General features: G+C 41.5%; 1 protein-coding gene across 4 annotated transcripts; it reads left to right on the top strand.

Moving 5' to 3' along the window:
• The first annotated feature begins 286 nt into the window (after positions 1 to 286).
• pip4k2aa (phosphatidylinositol-5-phosphate 4-kinase, type II, alpha a) lies at positions 287 to 19335 on the top strand. 4 transcript variants are annotated; one of them, XM_029842648.1, is made up of 11 exons: positions 287 to 1385; positions 7486 to 7583; positions 7665 to 7761; positions 8764 to 8916; positions 9043 to 9189; positions 9372 to 9410; positions 12465 to 12578; positions 15472 to 15585; positions 15676 to 15916; positions 16100 to 16203; positions 16280 to 19335. In XM_029842648.1, the coding sequence occupies exons 1-11, from the start codon at positions 1245 to 1247 to the stop codon at positions 16358 to 16360; spliced, it is 1329 nt and encodes a 442-aa protein (XP_029698508.1). In that variant the 5' UTR covers positions 287 to 1244; the 3' UTR covers positions 16361 to 19335. The 4 variants fall into 4 exon arrangements, with proteins under 4 accessions (XP_029698508.1, XP_029698509.1, XP_029698507.1 ...); XM_029842649.1 differs by having other exon boundaries at positions 12462 to 12569; XM_029842647.1 differs by having other exon boundaries at positions 288 to 1385; positions 12462 to 12578.
• The last annotated feature ends 1240 nt before the right edge of the window (positions 19336 to 20575 follow it).

Below are 20575 nucleotides of genomic sequence, written 5' to 3'. Positions count from 1 at the left end.
AAAACAGTGCTTCACTCTAGTGATGCATTCGCATTTCAGAGGGGGAAAAACTGCGCCTGTATGATGAAGATCGCACCATTGTAGAGAGCACACGCACACCTATGCGCAATATGCTAAATATCCTCTAAAGACAGGACTTCTGATGGAGATGCTGGGATGATGCTGCACATCGATCTAAAGCAAATAAGAGATGGGTGTTGTTAGCGTGACAAACGCTGTTTTGCTGTTAATGCGTGCACACAAGCCCACATTCCCAGACCCACCTATACGAAATAACGAACATTCCAAAAATTCCCACGCACGAGTGAGAGCTTGACTCGATTCAAAGAGATGTGGGATTCTTTATTTATTTTTATTTTTTAACGCGGACCGATTGAAGGGAGGGGGAGCGTCGCGCATCACCGGCGAGGACACCGCAAAGCGCCGCTGGCTGTCGCCTCCCTTCGCTCTGAGCTGTCAGATGACAGCAGCGCACATGAACCGTAGGGCTGCAGGCGGATCTGGCTTTCCGTGGATTTTCCCCTCACGTTAGCACTATCCCGTGTTTGCTTTCAATCGAGGCAAGACCGTGACATGGCACCCCAGTCACCTCTACGGACTGACCCCAGAAGCGTAGGAAGACTGAGCAGTTCTTGGTCCAGTGCTAACTAGCTTCCAGGCTAATGCTGGCTAGCCACTGAATGCAGTGCTTGTTTTAGTTAGCTGCTTGGCTAGTAAAGGTCGGGGGGTCTTAACGTTGCCTGATGCTTAAGTCCGTTTAAGTGGGCTATTCAGTACCATTAATGCCATTTTATTGATGCTGTGTAACTCTGTATCAGTTCCGTTTCCCCGTTCGCTTATAGGTTCCACGTTAACAGTATTTTATACTTTATTTTTACAGAATTTATAGTTTGCTAGCTAGCGAGCCTCTCGGCTATGCTAACGCCAGCTCAGAGAGAGCTCCGGACTGCGGTTCATCAAGGAAGAAAGAGAGGTGTCTTATGATGCGGGTTGAGGGAAGCGCTGGCGAAAGGGAGCAGCAGTATTCGTTTTAACGCCTCTTATTTTCGTTATTTGTCGAGGTCGGGCTGTGTTGTCGATCGGGCTTGTGTGACAGTTGCATGAAGAAAGGAACTGGGACACTTTTTTGTGCGCAGGCTAAATGAATAGCAGCGGTGTTAGTGAGTCGTGAGCTGGTGGCTTCAAGGGAGGACGTTCTGTCAAGATTTTCACACGCACGACAATAACTGCTGGTTAGCTGAAAGATGGCTTCGGCGAGCAGCATTGCCGCATCCATTGCGAGCAAGACGAAGACCAAGAAAAAGCACTTTGTCGCGCAGAAAGTCAAGCTCTTCCGTGCCAGCGACCCTCTGCTCAGCGTGGTGATGTGGGGAGTCAACCATTCGGTGAGTCACCTCTTCTCATGTCTCTATACGGTGACACAGGAGTCAAAGTGAATGTCTCCTTCGTCCTTCTGTTGTCCCACCGTATTTGCAGTTCTCTGTCACCCTCGGGACTGATTGATAAATAGGAGATGGCAGCTGTCCAGCTGTTGACTATAGAACCGCTAGTGATGATTTATGACGCCTGTGCAGAAGCACTTCATCACATCACACATGTGTTGCTTTTTCCAACCTTTTTGCACGTATTTTTCAATGCACAGGTCATAGGCAGTGGGAGAGAGAGAGAGAGAGAGAGAGAGAGAGGTGTCTCAGCCCTGAACTCTTCTTTGGCTTCCTGTTGTGCACATGGAGGATAAGCTTCTCGGGCCCTGTGTCATAAGAGATCTTCCCATGCAAGACAGCTTAGCTCTGCTCACTGCTCTTAATTTTCCTCTGAATACATGTACTTGAGTAAGGCTCGCATATTTGAGAGAGCAAAGATTGGGGCCAAATTAGGGCTCCATGTTGTGCTACAGAATATGGTGAAAGAGCCAATTAGAATTGCTTATGCAGGTAAAACCAGGAGATCTATCTATGCAGCTCTATGTTGGGTTCAAGCACTGCCCCATTATCCCTGGATACACTTACCAACACTTGATTAAGAATCACAAGACCTTTGGTTCGCTCACTAAATTGTTTAGCAGGAAATGTAGAAATGACAAATACAACGGCATAATTATCAGTATATTTTGGTAACCCATCTATTTTAGCATTGGAAATACTAACTTAAAATGAAAAGAGAATAATATGCAAGACTAAAAATGTGGGGGAAAAATACATAGGAATAATACTGCCAGTCACCCTTTAATAGCATTCTCAAGGACAGAGGCACAGATGCTGTTGGGCAAACACCGCCCTTTAACTGTCACGGTATATGTCATAAAGGGACGACTAATGTGGTCTTATTAATACTGCTGTTTATTTTAGATCACATCCCGTTACATGATATATCTACATCACTGGGTTTCTCCTCAGAAGCTCTTCATTAATGCCGACTGCTGGATCCTTCCGGCTTTCTCTCCTTTCCCTCGGTGCGGTGTGATGTAAAACAAGATGTGTGATGCTAATCTTAGATCAAAACCAAGCTTGTCTCATTGAGGGCTCACTATCAAATGTTAAAGAATGTTAAAAAAAAGCATTACAATGTGAATTAGCACTAAATAGTTCAGGTGCTATATATTTATTACACCCACTTAGAAAAAGAAACAATAATCAAGTTATAAATACCATGAAGAGACATTACAAGCAGTCACATGCTCAGAAATGCAGTTCGCCAACTGTTAGAGGTTGTTGCTAAGTTACTCAATATATGGACAATTCCAAAACCACCCAGATCACCACTTTCTGGTTTCCTATTATGGAATGTGAGCTTTCTTAAAGTAAATGAGATGTGACGTAGGTGGAAGCCGAGGTAAATGCGGCTGTGGTCCTCGGAGTCCCAACAAGTCAGTTTTCCCTTAAAACAGGATGTGTTCTGACTCTGTACCAACTGGAGCTGATGTCGGGACGCACTTTGCTTTCACATGTCGAGTTTTTGCAATATGTGACAAAAGTAAAACTCATGACTAATTCTGCTGGGGAGATCTGCAGACTACTGTGAAGCTGCACACACGCGCAGAAAATAAAGATCCTAAGCTGCAAGTCTGTACAAGGAAGTGAAGAAATCCAGAGGAGACAGTGGTGCCGATGCAAAGGCTGTAGTGCAGAATGAACCGTCAGTCCTGTTTAAAGCCTAATTAAAGATAAAAATGCAAGCACTTTAAAAGTCTCAATGTTTTCAATTAACGGCAGCTTCGGGCTATAAATTACAGCCCAGGTGAAGTGCTTTCCAATGAAACTGGTCTGGACCAGCTCTCTATGGTTATTGAGATGGGCTTAAATCCACTGTCTCGTGCTGTTAACTTATCTACGGTAATCTTAGTGTGCAGGTTCTGGTTTAGTTGCAATTGCAGCTCTGCTGTCTCAGCTTTGGTTCTGCTGCCAGTTCAGGGTGACTGCTGCATGTTGAGAGCTGCTTCTGTGCATACCTCAGGTTTAAGGAGTCGTTATTGAAGTAACACTGCCTCTGTAAGTCCAAGCTGCTCTGGCTATTATCACCTGACCTCTGTCACCAGCTGGACCAAGAGGGAGGCTCTGGTTTCACTGGTTTTTAGAGTTGTGCATGAATTGGTGTCCAGCCTGATGTGATGATGTTTCAGTATCTGCTCATACAGTTAAACACCATAAACAATAATTAAAAAAAAACAAAAACCTCTGGATGTTTTTATTGCACAAGGATTTTGTGGGAGTTTGGTTTTTGGTCATTTTACTGTACCTACACTTATAATCCCACAAGGTTGTCTTTTAGTGGTGGAATTAATTGCAATTATTTGCCAGTTGGCATTCTCTTAAAAATAGATTTGGATTACACTCCTAAGCATAGGAAAGAGCGATTTAAGTCTTACTTCGGGCTGTTATTTATACTGGGCTTTGTTTTAGTGCCATTTTTTTTCATTGCTTCTATCAAAATCTACATCTTAGAGCAGAATACTTGGTCAGTGCTCCTGCCTCACTTTTCTTTTCTCTTCATCTGGTTCTGCTGTCGTACATCGCCGTGGCATCCACTAATTGGGTCTGATTATGAGAAGATATTCTATAAATATCAGATTTGTCAAACCTGTGTGCTTATTAGGGAAGCCTGGATCAGCGACCTCTGTTTTGGCACCTTAAGGCAACAACGATCGAGAAAGTCAAGACTCCTGCTGTGGTTGTTTTAATTTGGCCTCCCATCTCAACAGCCGATTTTCTTTGTTTGCCCTCGAATGCACACTCCTGTGCCTGCACATGCCTGTTTGTGTGCATGTCCTCACCATAGTCGCTCCCAACTCAAATGCAATGCGACATGTTGCTTTGCAGCTTGAGTCAAACAGGCCACAATGCTGGACCCTGAGCCCTTTTGGAGCTCAATATGCTGTCAACTTTAAAGCTTTTTAGACTTTCAGTAGATTTAAATATCCGTGGTGATGACAAATATCATTTTCACCCACAAGCTTCTTCCTCTCTATTTAGTTATTTTAAAAATGAGCAGTGTGTTTCTGCTGCCATGCACCATAAATAAAGGCTTCATATTTATTCATATTTGTCTGGCTTATAGACTATATATATTGCAGACTGAGCCTATGGGCATAATCTCCTGTAGCAAGCAAACTCTTGGGTGTGTGACACTGACTAATACTGAGCAGTGGACTAAAAGCTGTATTTTTTCATGTGCATATTGTTTGTTCAAGTAGTCAAAGGTCATTCTCACACTCAATTCAGTAGCAGTCTACTAGTTATATGTGACCTTTTCTGGCACAATAAAGGTTATCTTTATTTAGTTTGGTCCGTCCATATTAGGACTGTCCCAAAGCCATATACATCACTGAATTAAACTGTATATTTGAAAGTGTAACTGTGCCCCTAGTGCCCCTAATGGCAATATTTGATCGATAGTAAATCTGTTATATACATTTCCTTCTTTAACCCATGTTGTACTGACACCCCAATACGCAGGCCCCATTAGCACTGTACTCAGTTATTAACGCACTTGGATGGTTACTTTAAACAGATCTTATTTCTAAGTAATCTATATGCAGGAGGGCTGTAAATCCCAGAGAAAAATATCTTTTCCTCCTCATCACGTGCAGTTACCAGTGGATGAGAGGGAAAGAAGCCCCGATTGGAGTAGATCTTAAATGCTAATCCTAATCATCATTCACCGTGGACCCTCTAATTTGTTAATAAATGTATGGAAGGCAATTCCTGCTGCAGTCTTTAAGTAAATTAGACAAATCTGCAGAGTTTAACATCAATAGTTTGAGCTAGTCAATCTCTCCTGTAGTTTCTCCAAATTCAGACGAGGTGTCTCGCTGATGTTGACACTTAGGTGGCTGTTCTTCTGTCATTCTGTCATTTTACACAGATATGGTTTAGCTGCGCTGCTGACGGAGCACTCTCCCCTCACCAACTTCCTGTCCGATAGAGAAACGGCATGCTCTCACTATACTCAGGCAGGAAAACCAGTCTTCATCACCATGGAGACAAACAGGAAGTAGCGGTGTGACATTTTTGACAAGAGTTGAAAAGCTGCAGGCAGATAAGCAGACATGTTGAAAACACCACGATAATAATGTATAAATACATACACAGGCTCTGTCTTTTATTTGTACTGTATATTTATGTGGAAAAGCTGGGTGTTGTGCATTAACCTCAGTTTAATGCCAGGCAAAGAGGCCAATATCTATCACCTCACTGAATTTGAAATACACAAAAATCAGTCATGATTTGTGGCACTGCTTGAAACACAGCTTTGTTGTCGCGGTGACGTCTGCTTGTGAGTACCCAGGATGCATCTATGCTGTGGCATCACAGTGACGTCTGTGCCTGCCACAGCACAGCACTCAAACGCACCTCAATACCACACATGTAAACTCCTTTGTTTGAAATCTTTTTATCCTGATTTATTTGCCTTGGGAAAACTTTGCTTTCATTTGCTAGTATGAATCTGTTCTTTATACACATATCTTTATCTGTCCACTGAAATACAGATGTAATCATTTGGTAATACATTTTTTTAATGTGTGTGTGTTTAGATCTCAGCACTTCTTCCACTGATATCTGGTCAGCATCCAGAGTAACATCATAAGCAAAGTATAATCGTTCTGCAGCCTTAACCACTCTTGTGTTGAGCTCTTCTTAAAAGACTTACTTTTAATTACCACCTCAAATATATCAAATACTCGCACGGTCGATCACTCACGCTGAGCCCTGTCTCTGCACCATCTGCCATAATGCGCTTTTAGCATTACTGGGCTGTGGCCATTCCCTTGTGGTAAAAATTCCTCTAATGCAGCTGCTGGAGTTGTGATATGACACCATCTCACGTCTGGCTGCCTAGATCCACTTGTGAGCAATACATAAAGATGAAAGTCCGCTTTCTCTGGTTAATGTTGGAATTAATGAAAGTTTGTATCTTTCCACTGTGTCTGGATTCACAGTGTGCTTGGAGACAAGACAGGTTATTAATAGACGCAACCTGCTGGCATCCTTTCTCTGCTGCCAACAACACACAGACACATACACACACACACACACACACACACACACTATAATTTCAAGCTATGTGTGACCCATAACAATTGTCAGGTCTATGTTTTACAACAGTGACACATGGCCAAAGCCAAATGGAAATTCCTGAAGTGTACCACATTGTTTAAATCAACTAATTTAGTGCGCTTCATGAAGCATTTCTTAATTTCATTTGGTCTCGATGAGAATCGTGGCCATAAATAAGCTAACATGTAATCACTAAAATGGCTGGTGCTCCATTTGGCCAGTTCTTAACACATAAGCCTATTTAAAAAATAACATCATGCATGTGTAGACTACTGGACACAGAAGAACAGTAAAAATAATATAATACCTCAATATAATTTCCAAAACATTTTTGACATTGTGCTCAGAAGAAAACACCATAAGGCAGCTTATTTATTTGTGAACATGTTACACAATTTATACCAGCTACATATTTAAAACAAGTTTAGACAGAGGCAACAGAAGAATGCTCATAAACACTGAAGTTAAAGTGGTTACCTGGTATTTGTAAAATGGGATTATGGTGTCTTTGTGTGCACAATTTCTGTCAGAGAACAAATAAAAATGGCCTTATTTGTGTGTTTATATAGAAAAGGACAAAGGTTAAATTCATTTTCACCAGGAAGAAATATGGTTGTTTCTGGTTGACTACAGTCAAATGAGCCTTTATATGGAGTTTAATCTTTGCATTAGTCTATTACAGTTTACTGGGGTATATAACGTGTAGTTATAAGATACATGGCTGTTCCTAAATGCTTAAATATCAGCAGACGTCTTATTTTCAAGATGCTGCAGCAACACGTGATGCAGCAATAAGACTGCTGTCATCTCACTCCTATTGATGATCATGTTATGCTGATATGAAAGATTACATCTTCCAAAACTGTCATTTGTAGTTTGACCCATATCATTTTCAGATATTTCAATACCTTTTTGATCTCTTTCTTCACAGATAAATGAGTTAAGTCATGTTCAGATACCCATCATGCTCATGCCAGATGACTTCAAGGCCTATTCCAAAATCAAAGTGGACAACCACCTCTTCAACAAGTAAGCTCCCCATTAATTTTTCAATTTTCTGATTTGTGTAGAAACTGTATTTTGTGTTTTCTCATGTTTGTGGATGAACAGGGAGAACATGCCCAGTCATTTCAAGTTCAAGGAGTACTGCCCTCTGGTGTTTCGAAACCTAAGAGAGAGGTTTGGCATTGACGACCAGGACTTTTTGGTAAGAAAGATGCTTCTAGGAAACTGAACTAGTTTTGCATTTATATGTTTTGGTTGTCCTTTGCCTTCTGCTCTTTCCTATGATTTCCTCTGTACCCATGTAGGCTGAGTTGGCAGTGCTCGGAGGTCACCGTGTCTCAGTTTGGTGCAGCTGTCCTCACATTTTACATTATTGTCCAGCTGGCTGCATCGATTGGGCAATTGGGGGTGTTAATAGACCTGCCGGTTGAAAGAAATGGCATAATATTCCCAGACTTATACCTTCCTTCACACATAAATCATCAGTCATTTCAAACTGGCTTGTTTGGATTAGATTATTGTCCAGAGGCCTAACTCAGGGAGTAATGTAAATATAAACCTTTTCAATAAAGGTTTAGCTCCTAAAACACTTTTTCAACCTGTCACACAAGACGGTAACCTATCCCTTTCTTTGCCCACCACCTCCCTGATAAAACCTAAATCCTCAGTCATTTGTTGAGTTTACAACAGTTTCAGGAGAAAACCACCTCAACGGTTAGCGGTGCTACACTTGTGATGCCAGAAAGAGATGCAAGGTTTTGAAACATGGGAAGGGAACCGAGGGCAGATGACACGAGGAATTCCTGGAGAATGAGGCATGAAAACAGTGGTGATGGATCATATTACTTTTAAGCAACAAAGACTGCACAGCAGCTGTTTGTGCCTGTGTATAGGTTTGGACAGGCAGCAGGCTTATGGGTCGGATCCTCACATGTTTAGATTGTAGAGGGGGTTAGTAGCAACTTGCTGCGCTGTGGGTTACATTTAAATCTCCCACAGGAACACAAACAGGTCAACAGTTGCACTTTAACTTCCAGTCGCTCAAATATGTTTCATGATTAAACACTAAATATTGTTAAACCCATCGGAGTCTTTGCGGCAGTGATCAAAAGGTCCTGCAGCAGACTATTCCTCTGTGAATACTTTTGAACTAACTAATCGTCATACGTCTTTGTGGCTTTATTTTTTTTCCATCTGTTTGCAGAATTCACTGACACGCAGCGCTCCTTTGAACAGTGAGGCCCAGGGACGGAGCGGTGCCCGATTCCATACCTCTTATGACAAACGCTACGTCATCAAGACCATCAGCAGTGAGGATGTGGCTGAGATGCACAACATTCTGAAGAAATACCATCAGGTGAGTCTGAAGGAACAGAAGCAAATCCAAACCTTCAGTAAAGCGCAGCACCTGCTGAAACATCAGGAGTTCATTTATTCTATTCTCTTTTTTGTTTTAACTTTCATCCTCTGCCTCTACTGGTAGTTTATTGTGGAGTGCCATGGCAACACACTGCTGCCTCAGTTCTTAGGGATGTACCGGCTCACCGTGGACGGAGACGAGACCTACATGATTGTTACACGCAATGTGTTCTCTCACCGCCTGTCTGTCTACAAAAAATATGATCTCAAGGTAGGCACGACAAAGATAACCTGTAGTTAAGTTGGGAAAAAGCTCTTTGACACTATTGTGCCTCTTATGATGTAAAGTTGTGTGATATTTAATGTACGGTATATATTGACAGGATGTATCTGGGTGGGGGTTAAGACTTTGTGGTTAAGAGTAATTAAGTTGTTTCCCCTCTCTGTTTCCAGGGTTCAACGGTGGCAAGAGAGGCCAGCGATAAGGAAAAGGTACTATCACCTGTCACTTGCCAGCATCACTCTTACCCTCTAACATCCATATGCATCATGTTTAGATTAAAATATCTGGAGAACCTCCTATTCCAATAGTGTTCTTGAAATAACAATTATAAAACAAACAATAAGTTATCACATATTATAGGAGTTAGAGACCAAAGGGTGTTTCCAGTGGTTTCAATAACCAACATGATTCAATCTGTCTGATGCTCGCTGTCATCTCCTGAATGCCCACACGAGCACGTCGTCGTTGCTTCTGTGGTCCTTTGGTGTTGATGACAGTTGCAGATCATCATCTTTTTCAGTTCACACCTCCTTCATCAGTCCAAACCTCTCATCAGATCCTGCACGCTAGTTGTATCTTTTTTACTTTGCTCCATTCCCTCTAACCTTGTTCCTACTTTTCCAGTAGTTTCCCTGCTTGCTATCTGTTTGAATAGCTGCTGGTTGTGTGGGTGTGTGTGTTGTTTAGAACCTGATGCTGATGATTTTGTCCTGTGTATTATGTTTTCTGTACTTGAATGAAAGTCGCGTCTGCGTGTGAGGTCAATATATACACATGAGCAAGAGATTTTGTGAGTTTGATGATGATGTAAGTGTTGCTGGTTTTGTGAAGCCCTCTTTAAGCTGCTGACAGAATTGTCTGAAGAGCCTAACTGGTTCCTCAAATGGAATATATATTTATGATAGAGAGGTGGACTCTGATCCCTTTTGGGCTCAAAGCTGCTGACTGTCCTTAATGGCTAACTTGGGTTTCTATGTCAGCAGTAGTTTACACAGTGTGATTTTTTTTTTTTTTGCTTTGTTTGAGACTTTGTAATGTAAGGGTGACTAGATATGACGGAATTTGTAGTGAAATATCTCAGCACACTGTCATTTCAACCCTCAGCCTGTTGCACGGTGGTCATCTCCAGGCAGAGAGAACGTTTGCATTGTTAGCCGGCAGAGCTCCTTGACATGCTAACATGTGTCATTTTAAATCTGTGTTTGACTTTGTAGCACATGTCCATGAATCTGGATGTGTTGAGCTTCTGAAGCTTGAAACGCTTAGTTTTATACCATTTACAGATGCCTACTATCGGTATCATGTCACATGACCGTTGACTCTTTGATCTTGAATATGGAGTGTCTTCCTGTCCTTTCTTGAAGGACACCGACCCTCATTCTGACCCTTCTGACCACCAGGATTTAACGCAAGCTTTACACTTTGGAATGAAATGCATTTGAATTTTCCACTAAGTTTTTACAGGGGCATAGCCACGAGGCACTGCTCAGTGAGGCATGGAGGCCTTCAGGGAGTCCCTGAACTAAATATAGCCTACTGTAAATGGAAGATGAAACAAATTATTATTGGGGTCAAAGTAGAAGGCTTAAACGGTGGAACAAAATAGCACCTGAAGAGTTGGCTTACTGATGAGCTAATTTTTGGCCTCCTTTTTTCTGTAGCAGCGCATATGAAACGCTGTGCTGTGTTGTAGCTGATATTAACAAGTTTTTTAACTCTGACCACATCCTTATTTATGCTATCACACTTGTTGCTGTAGGTCTTTTGAGGTCAATGTATTTGGCAAGCCATCTTATTTCTGTTCTAATAGTCGGTTTTATGTCATAATTTTAACAGCATAGAGGGATATTTTTCAGTGTAACATACCAATGAACCCTGACCATACATATACAGTTTTCATTATTAATCACACAAAAATGCTGCAAATGATAAACAAGTTTCACTCTGATTACATCTGAATTTCATTAAAGCTTCCCAATTCATTAAGAAAAAAAGAAAACACTGAGGAGCCATCAAACCTGCTAGCATATTCCTATACATAACCATAAATGCATGCATATTCTCTTCAAACTATACTTATATATTTTGTATCTAATAAGATGCACACATGCACATTTTTGGGGCAAATAAAATGAGGGAAGAGGCTGCGTTTTTTCTGAAGGTAAAGTGTGTGTTTGTCTGTAGCCTTTTTTCAGACACGTGCAAACACACAACCAACAAGCACGGCAAGGTTGCTCTCTTGACTGCATGACTGTCTCCCTTTCATGCATGCGTCTGCATGTTATATAATCTTTTCCCTACATTTCTAAGTTATGTTATTTCTAACATATTCTGACCTGTATGAGCACCAGCCCAGTTCTGTTGCCATTGTGGACATGTTTTTTTCTACCTACATATGAGGCGTATCTTCATTTTCATTAAATAAATGTTGCTGTTGTTGTTGCTGTTGTCTCTGGGTTTTGGCTATAAAACAGCAACAATAGGCTTCTCTTTTCCGTCTTTTGTAAAGCACATTTTCAGTGAGTTATTTCTTATATTTTCTTTTTTACTTATAATTTTAACTGGAGCCCAAACAATTTAAGTTTTCTCCTTCTTATATCCAATAAATCACACTTAGTTGTGGCCCATATTTAGTAGGTGGCATTAAAGTGCCATGTTGCAGTATTGTTGCAGCTCTGGATCCTGGGATAAATTTCTTTGCTGGAGCTAACTTTTGTGTGGAATTCTATTTTCTCCATAAAGTCTCTGCTCGTTAGCTGTCAGGTGATTCGTTTTGTGTGACTGTTTGTTACCTACCTTGCTTATTCTCAGTCTTTAGTTGAGAATAGTAGTAGATGCTCAGCAGGACACATTTAGTTTCTTTACACTTGTGTCCTTGCTGTTTCCTCCATAGCAGTAAGCATTCTCAGCATCGTCAGTGTGCTCCCTCTTGCCGCTTTTACCCGAGGAAAATTTCTACACAGGGGACCAAAACGTCTAAAATCTGTGATTGTTGAAACCAGTAAAATGGAAATACAATAAGAGCATTTTTTTTATATTATTAAAAAGATGGTTTGTGAGCTGCATCCAAGGAGTTTAAACATCTAGAGCTGAATGCACCTCTTTTGCGTTTATGCCCTTTCCAGGCCACAGCCAATATAAATACAACTGTGTTCTATTACAATTTAAACACTTTGCCTTTACTTCCAACTTCCTTCCTCTCTCCTTTCTTCTCTCCTCCACCCCTACCGCCCCCCTCTCCCTCGCTCCCCTTTTTCTAGCAGCCGCCTCAACCTGAGGACGCGCCCCCGCGGCCCAAATCTGGTAATGTTCAGCAAAAGCTGCAAACACTGCGGATTGCCACGCGCTTTTATTGTGCCATGAAACACGTAAGAGATGTAAGAGAACCAGGGCTCATATACCAGGCATGAACTATTAAATCTTCTGTTGATTTTGTTATTTTTTTTGTATGGCCGGGCATTTTCACCTTCACGTCTTCTTCAAGCGGAGACAGTCCTGTTCCAAAGGCCATACTTTGCACGCTTCATCCATTTACAGTCACTTTCTGCTCAGCTTGTTAACCAGTTAAACGTTCCGTTTGCCAATTTTAGTTGGTTATTTTCCACCATTTCCTCAACAGCCTCTTGTATCTGAAACGCTGGAGAGCGAGAAAAGCAGGAAGAGTTGTAGTATGGCGGTGGCTAAATTAGAAGTAAAGTATTATAAATAAAGAGGAAAATGATCATTCATTCTGATATTTGTGCCTCAAGAAGGTAAGTTACTGTCACAGTTTTAACCCAGATGCATTACTAGCTGTGATGAGCAGTTAATTAGCTTTTTTGTTACGCAGGTGTTTGACAAATGTTCTAACATTGTCACTATTTTTGATAAATAGTTAAACTCCTGCCGCCGTTAGCCGGAGATGTGAATGCATGGGTACAAATGCTGGTGAAAGCTTTATCCTTGCTCCTCTTATACAGCCATACAACAGATGAGATCTACTGCTTTACTGTGTTCTGACAAGAGACCAAAATGACAGGAAATTGATTTGATAACTTTTATTTTGAAATTCACCTGCCACACTCTTCTGCATGGCTCTTCAGCCGCTGTTTTCTCCTGTAACACGTCGGCTGCATTGTGAAATAAATAACAAGCCATCCTTGAATTCTGCGGGTGACCAGGAGAGACATGACCGAGGGCGTGCACCATAGAAACGAACCACAGTTGAAAGCATTGAAAGTGTAAAAAGATGGATGAATGTCATTGTTGAGCTGTCTGTTGAATTGACAGGCCTGCAGAGAGCTGTCGGACAGTCTTCACTCTCTGCAGGCGTCTTCTGATGCATTCACATGAACTTTTTGTGTGGCATTTTCTGCATTTTCTATCCTCTTTCTATCCCCTCTTTATCACGAATGTGGGGGTGTGTATGTCTGTGTCCTGTATATATTGGCTTAGATTTTGTGATGTATCTGTCTGTCTCCCTCTGTGTAAAGGTCCTATCAGTATGTGACTGTATGCCTGCTGTCTGAGCTTGTTCCAGCGCTGCAGACTGTTGTTGTCTTCCTGCTTTTCTGCTGCCATAGAAACACTAGTAGCTCCACCACTGCAGCCCCGTTACCACATTTCCTGTTCTCGTTTCCCTCAGTGACTCAGAACTGGGCCGCTCTCCTCCTCAAACACCATCTCTTCCCCCTGCAGGCTGCAAGCAGTTGTGCAGCAGCTGGATTCACAAGCAGATGAAAGCCAGCAGACAGCTGAAAGAGTTACATTTATATCCTCCAGTGTCAGGAACAGGGAGATTTCATTTAATCTCATTCATGTATGGATCCAGCTAAAGTGCACCAGATTCACTTCAGTGTAATATGCAAATCAGATGCATCTGTGCCCTCTTGTGAGCATGCTGCATGTGTTGTTTTACACAGTGAAATCAGCTGAGGCCAGCCTCGCTTTGGACAGACTGTATTTTCTTAGCGAACTTATTTTAGTTGAAGTAGCTTTTGCTGTTTGTTCAGCTCAGACAGGCAAGGCGAACAAAACAAAAGACTTCAGGCCTCATTGATACCACTGGGGTATTTCAAAATGCAGGATCACAAGGCAAATAAATGTGGGCCTGCTCTTTACATGGCTCTCTGTACATTAAGGTGAATCTTTTCTTCTTGCATTTTGAAGCACTCCTTCCAGGAGCCGTTTGAAATGTAAATAGAAACTCCACATAATGACGTACTAATGTAAACCCCGTATCTTACTGAGAACTGAGCAAAACTATGTCTGCATTTGAAATTTGGTCCCAGTAACACGTGTGGAAAAAGTTTGCAGAGGATTGTGTTGACCACTGTCGCATCATCTCTACCAGCAACACTCTGGGAACTGAGGCCAGTTGGTGTCATTTAGTGGAATATTTTCCTCATTCATGTTCTCAGATGTTCAGCAGGTCCTTTTGTTGCAGTCTGGGTTGCATGAGGCATGTGTTGTCATGATTATTCCCATTTTTAACAGTATTGGGTATTTTCAGTGTTTGGTATGGTTAGCACAGGCTTGTTGCTCTGCAGTCATGTGTTGCAACATAGACAGAATGTGGTTTGGCATAGTCGTACTAAAATAATCAGTCCATAACAAGCTGGAGAGACTCTTTCTCCACTCTAGCCTGGAGGGGATGGGATTCTCAATTTCCAAAGAGATGTCACATTATAACTGGGAACGCAGACAGTTTTCCACTTTACCTCATTCTGTTTAAAAAGCACGCTGGCCCAGAGAAAACGGCAGCGTTGCTGCATCTGGTTTCTATATCCAGTAGTTTCCTCTTCGCAGCCTTCTTTTAAGGAAAAAACATTACATGCAGTTTGAACTCTGTGTCACAGTAGAATCCAACCGTGTTCTGGTGGTTTTTCCAAATGTTTTCCAGTTGCGTCCAATACAGAATCTTGTCTGAGGATCATTATTTAATGATTCCTAAAGTGTTGTCCAAAGTGAAAAAGTAAACTCCTCTTCACTCTTCCTGCACAAAAGTCTCTTTACTCAGGTTTCAAACTGGTTCTGTTTATATTTTAGACACTCCTGACTTTTAGAAGTTGAAAAACAGCCCATAATATATGTTAAAAAAAATGTAGCTGTCTGGGTAAAAACTTTGAAAATCACTGTTGCTCTTGTTTTAGTTGACATTAATCTTGTTAAAAGATTATTCAGCCTGAACATTCTCAACAATTCTTTCATATTTTTGCCCAGCAGCCACTTGAAGCACTGAACAGTCATTTTTGTGTTTATTGGTCACTAATTTACATTACTGATGGGCAGGCCAAGGAGCTGCCCACCTACAAGGACAATGACTTCATCAATGATGGGCAGAAGATCTACATTGATGAGGAGAACAAGAAGATGTTCCTGGAAAAGCTCAGGAAAGATGTAGAGGTATGTCTGTTAATCCACGAGGGATAATGTGCCTTGATCTGATTAAAAGAAGAAACCCTTAATTTCTTCTACCACCTCTCTTCTCTTCAGTTCCTGGCCCAGCTCAAACTCATGGACTACAGTCTGCTGGTGGGCATCCATGATGTGGAGCGAGCCGAGCAGGAAGAGGTGGAAAGCGAGGACAACGAGGCTGAGGAGGAGGGCGAAAGCGACGGAGGCGGCATTGGAACGCCTCCCGACAGTCCCAGCAATACCCTTGATAGCACCAAGCCTCTGTCTCCTGGAGAGTTTGATCCCACCATTGATGTTTACGCCATCAAAAGCAATGAAAGTGAGTAAAAGGGTGAACTACTACTGGTATGTCTAAAAGCAAGAGAGCGCTCCCCCTAGTGGCCGTTGCCATCCATTTAGTGTCAGACTGTTATAAAGGTTTTTGTGGATTTTATTCAGGTGTTGCTGTAGCGACTATGTAACCAGATAAATACTCATTTAAGGTGTTTGTTTGAACCTGCAGCTGCTCCCAGGAAGGAGGTTTATTTCATGGCTATCATAGATATTCTTCAGCATTACGATGCCAAGAAGAAAGCTGCCCACGCCGCCAAGACTGTCAAACACGGGGTATGTGGATAAGTTACCACAGCAACCTACACACACCAAACAGTCGGTGAATTTAACATGTGTGTTTGATGTCCAGGCTGGAGCGGAGATCTCCACGGTGAACCCAGAGCAGTACTCCAAGAGGTTTTACGATTTCATCACCACTATCCTGTCCTAGTCTTGAGGAGCAGTAGCGAGGGGGCAAAGAGGCTCGTGGGAAACGGAGAACAAGTGGGGGAGAAGTGAAGGAGCAGAAACACAAACCATCCAGAGGTGATGTGGTGGATTGATACCGCTCTCCTTCATTTATTCTCCCTGCTCATCCCTCCGTTTCTCCCTGCACAAGTGGAGCGCCACACTGCAGCTACAAATGAAAGCATCATCTGTTTACATTTAACCTCTCCTTTTTCATGTGTTACTTTGGACAATAAGGGTGTCGAACATGTCCAACTCATTATTTTATATAGAATCTTTTTGTCTAAATGGTTGTTAATGTGAGAAAATGGCTGTTTGTTACCTCCGTCTAACATCCTGAACTGGTTTAATTTGCCGTGTTTGTCTCTCCCTACGGTTGAGGTCAGGAGGTGAGGTGGGGAGGGGAAGCCATTCCAGGTGTAGAGGTGGTCGCTCTGAGAAGATGGAACGAGGCTGAACACAGTCGCTTCATTGGTAGTAGGAAGCAGTCTTCCAATAGGCCAAATCAATCTTTCTGTTTGGGTTTTACGTCGTTTACCTGTCCGGCAAACAACTCCTCCTCTTCCTCCTGGGGCAAAATGCTTGTTTCCAGGCAACTCGTTGCTTCTCTCGTTCTTTTGCTTCGTCACGATGGAAATGTTTGGGCATTGTTTTAAGTAATACACTCCGTGTTCGAGCTGTGCTGAAATGGTGTCTCATTGAAATGTCAACAGTCCCACCTTTCTGTTGCCATAAGCACCTTATGAGTAAAATCAAAAAAGAAGTTGCACTTTTATTTGTTAGATGTAGGAACTCTGTTCTACATGTGCTGCAACAGTGAGGACATGTGAGTCTTTGGAGGCCTGATGTCACATGACTGCAATACTCTGGGGGTAACCATCCTTTTGGCCAGCCGGCAAACATGTGACTGATCGCCGTAGCCAGGAGACGGCTTACCTCCAACATCGTACCAGCACACACACATCGGTGCCGACCAAAATGTGTGTGTGTCAGTGTTTAAAAATTTAAAGGAGAGAGTAAACGAAGAGGGTGGAGGGGTATCTGGATTATCTGAGGACACGTTCTGACCATTGGCATCCTCTTCTCCGAGCAGAGCCTTGAGTCCGGTATCGATCGGCATCCATCACGTTATCAGCGTGTATCTGTGTACGAAATTGGCGGTCGAATTGATGTGAATTTTTTTTTTTTAAGTTTTGTATATTTTGCACAAGAGGAAAGGAACCAAATGTTACAAATAAAATCCCAATTAGTTGACACGGTCTTAACAAGGGAAATGCAATACAATGGTGCAGTAGTGAGAAAATGTGACGTGTTTTGCTTCTAGAACCAGTTTAAAGGAAGAAAAGCTGTTCTGTTCAATTACTTTAACCCATGCAAAGGCTTCCATTCTAATGTGTTTGTTCATATATCTCAGATTATATTTACATTTATATTTTTACATTGGATTTTAGTCATGAAAATAATTGTATTTAAATAAAGGAGCCACCCTTAGGAATGACTGAAGGTGCTGTGGTAAATGAAGAATGATACCCCTTAAATTTATACCATACTTACTATAAATGTGCTTAAAAAAACAACAAAAGCAAACAAAAAAATGCATGTTGCAGGACCATGTTTCCTTTTACCTCTAGTGTTGCTTGTTGAGTCGTGGCCCCATTACCACCTTCAATAATCCCTGTTTCATGCTTTAAATAGCTGTTTTCATTGTATACACTGTGCAGACTATGTGTGCCTTTATACTCCGAAATTATTTAATTTTATATTTTGTATTTTTATTTTTTTTTTAAACAAAGCTGGAATGTTATTTTAAAAGGGTGTTCACGTTGACGTGCGTAAGGTGGGCGTCTGTGTTAAGCTTTGTTCTATTATCCAGTTGAACGAAGCTCGCTTAGCATCCTGCAAATGTCGCGTCCTCCTCTTCTTTGCTTTCGTCCCCGCACATATTTAGCCCAGGTTGTCCGTTTCACGCCCGGTCCTGCTTTTAGTAAACGTGCGTGTGTGTGTGTAGGTGTGCACTTGGGAGTGCGTCGTGGGACGTGATCGTGTCGTGGTGCTCGTCCCGGTTTACTGACAGCTTCTCATGGCAGAAGACTGTGACCATCTTCATCACTATTACCCGCAAACAGCATTTGATCTTTTTTATTCAGCCGGAATTTCAGTTACGTCTGATTTCATTTGTGAAAAGTCATGTTGTCTTTTTGTTTTCATTCATATCGAGTTTCAGGGAGACTGTGGCAGACCTAGTGTCTGTGTTTCGATGGTTTTGGTAACTCGTATTTGTCCTTCAACACGCCATATAGTAATCACAACGAGGGACGCATCACACTTTGGCGCCCAGCTTTGCTCTATATGGCCCCGGACGGTCCTAAACACGTGAGCAACGACACGACGCAATTGGGACGGTGCATGCTGGGAGATGGAGTCCTCCCTCCAATCTAGCAAGAGGAAGACAATTTAACATATGCAACTTTAAAAACAATTCTAATAACGTGCACGTAACATAAGCAACATGGCTTCTGTGTGATCAGCTCCACCCGCTCGCCCTTAGCGTGGATTTGGGTGGTTTTTTCCCTGTACTGGGGTTCTGCGAAATGGTCGCGTGTGGTTTATTCAGTCAATTTAAAACAAGGAAGCTGCCAGAACGGAGGGAAGTTAGATATGTATCTGCATTTTGGCTCCGAAATTAAAAATGGAAATAGATTTTAATCTTTTAAATTTGCACATGTTCTTCTGTGGGTCGGCCTCAAGTCAGTCCTGAGTGTGTTTAGCCCGGAGAATTAACGAGTGTGTACATGCAGGAGTGTGTTTATTTCTGCTTTGGTTGATGAGAGTCAACGTTCCGGAGAAGCCAAAATGCTGTATGTTTGTTGTTCTTCACATTTACTGATGATGGTGATAATAATACACTCATTCCATACGTATTCACTCAAACCAATTAAAGCACTTCTGCTTAATTAAGCCTCTTTCCTGCTTTTACATTTATTACTTATCTTTTACATTGGATGGTTTAAGGTTGGGGTTTTCTTTAGATACATGAAGTGAAACAGTTTTAATTCTTAGGATATTTGAGACTTTATTTTTCCTTGTGTTTTTATCAACTTTTAAATGTTTATTTATTAAAATTTCATCCAGAGTGTTGGAAAACTACTTTAAAAATGCAGAATATTCTGTTGTTTCACAAGGTTAAACACGAAATGCAGATATTTGTTTTGAGTTTTGTTTTTTTTTTCTTTTAAAAACGCAAAATCCACGTAATGGAGTATTTAAATCAGGATTCACTCCTGGTTTCTTCATGATTTGGCATTTATTTAAAAAATAGTTTAAAAAATATATGATCCGTCTTGGAGGAAAATGAATGGTTTTAATTTCTTAGAGATCAGAGGAAAAACATGTGTTTAAAATATATGATGGCAGATTTAAAAAAAAGACAACTGAAACCTTTTCTCTTTATTCTCCTTGCGTACAGAAATATGCAATAAATATCCTGCGAGGGCTTTTAGAATCATAAATGCTTGCACTTAAATCCATATGTAGGCGCATATCTGAACCGTTTTCCTTTGTAAATATACTGTTAAAAATCCGGTTCTTTTACCTATGTATTTCTTTTAATTTCTAAAATTTTATTTCTGCGGCTGAAACGTCAAGGTACCGGAGACATATTTCAACATGTATGTTGTTTGGTTTTTTTTACTGACAAATATGTAGGTTGTATAACCTACATTGGTCACTCTAAGCTTCTTGATATAGTTATGATATAATCGATGTTATTGATTCAGAACAAAGGAATGACGAGTGGGTGCACGCGCGCCGCGTTATTTAAGCTCCGCCAAAAAGCTTTCATTTGGAAAAATACAAATTCACTAAATCGACCTTTCCTGGCAAATGTCTGTAATTAGTTAGCCACATATGAACTACAGCGTTTGGTTTGAGCTGTATTTATTAATATAGAATAATTAGATAATCGTCCGGACCAGAGATTAAAGAAAATGCATCTTTGAAAGAGAAGACGACGGCAGCTGCACGTTCACATCTTTGCAGCGTCACGTCGACCAGGAGACAATAAACAAAGAGCAGCTCGCCATGTGTAATGCAGCTGCCACACACGCACGCACGCCCACACACACATACGCGCAGCTGAGCTATAGTTATGAGTCATGACCGCCAGGGGGCAGAGTTATTCGACAAATTGCTGCAAACA

Source organism: Takifugu rubripes, chromosome 10 (genome assembly GCF_901000725.2).
Source record: "Takifugu rubripes chromosome 10, fTakRub1.2, whole genome shotgun sequence".
NCBI classification, from domain to species: Eukaryota; Metazoa; Chordata; class Actinopteri; order Tetraodontiformes; family Tetraodontidae; genus Takifugu; species Takifugu rubripes.
The sequence above is the reverse complement of the archived record's forward strand: the minus strand, read 5'-3'. Positions and strand labels throughout refer to the sequence as shown.

Excerpts from the sequence above, each read along its gene's own strand:
- pip4k2aa (XM_029842647.1), top strand. The coding sequence starts at position 1,245 with ATGGCTTCGGCGAGCAGCATTGCCGCATCCATTGCGAGCAAGACGAAG. Across the intron at positions 7,762-8,763 it reads TTGACGACCAGGACTTTTTG|AATTCACTGACACGCAGCGC; the intron begins GTAAGAAAGATG and ends ATCTGTTTGCAG. Across the intron at positions 15,917-16,099 it reads CGCCATCAAAAGCAATGAAA|CTGCTCCCAGGAAGGAGGTT; the intron begins GTGAGTAAAAGG and ends TTGAACCTGCAG.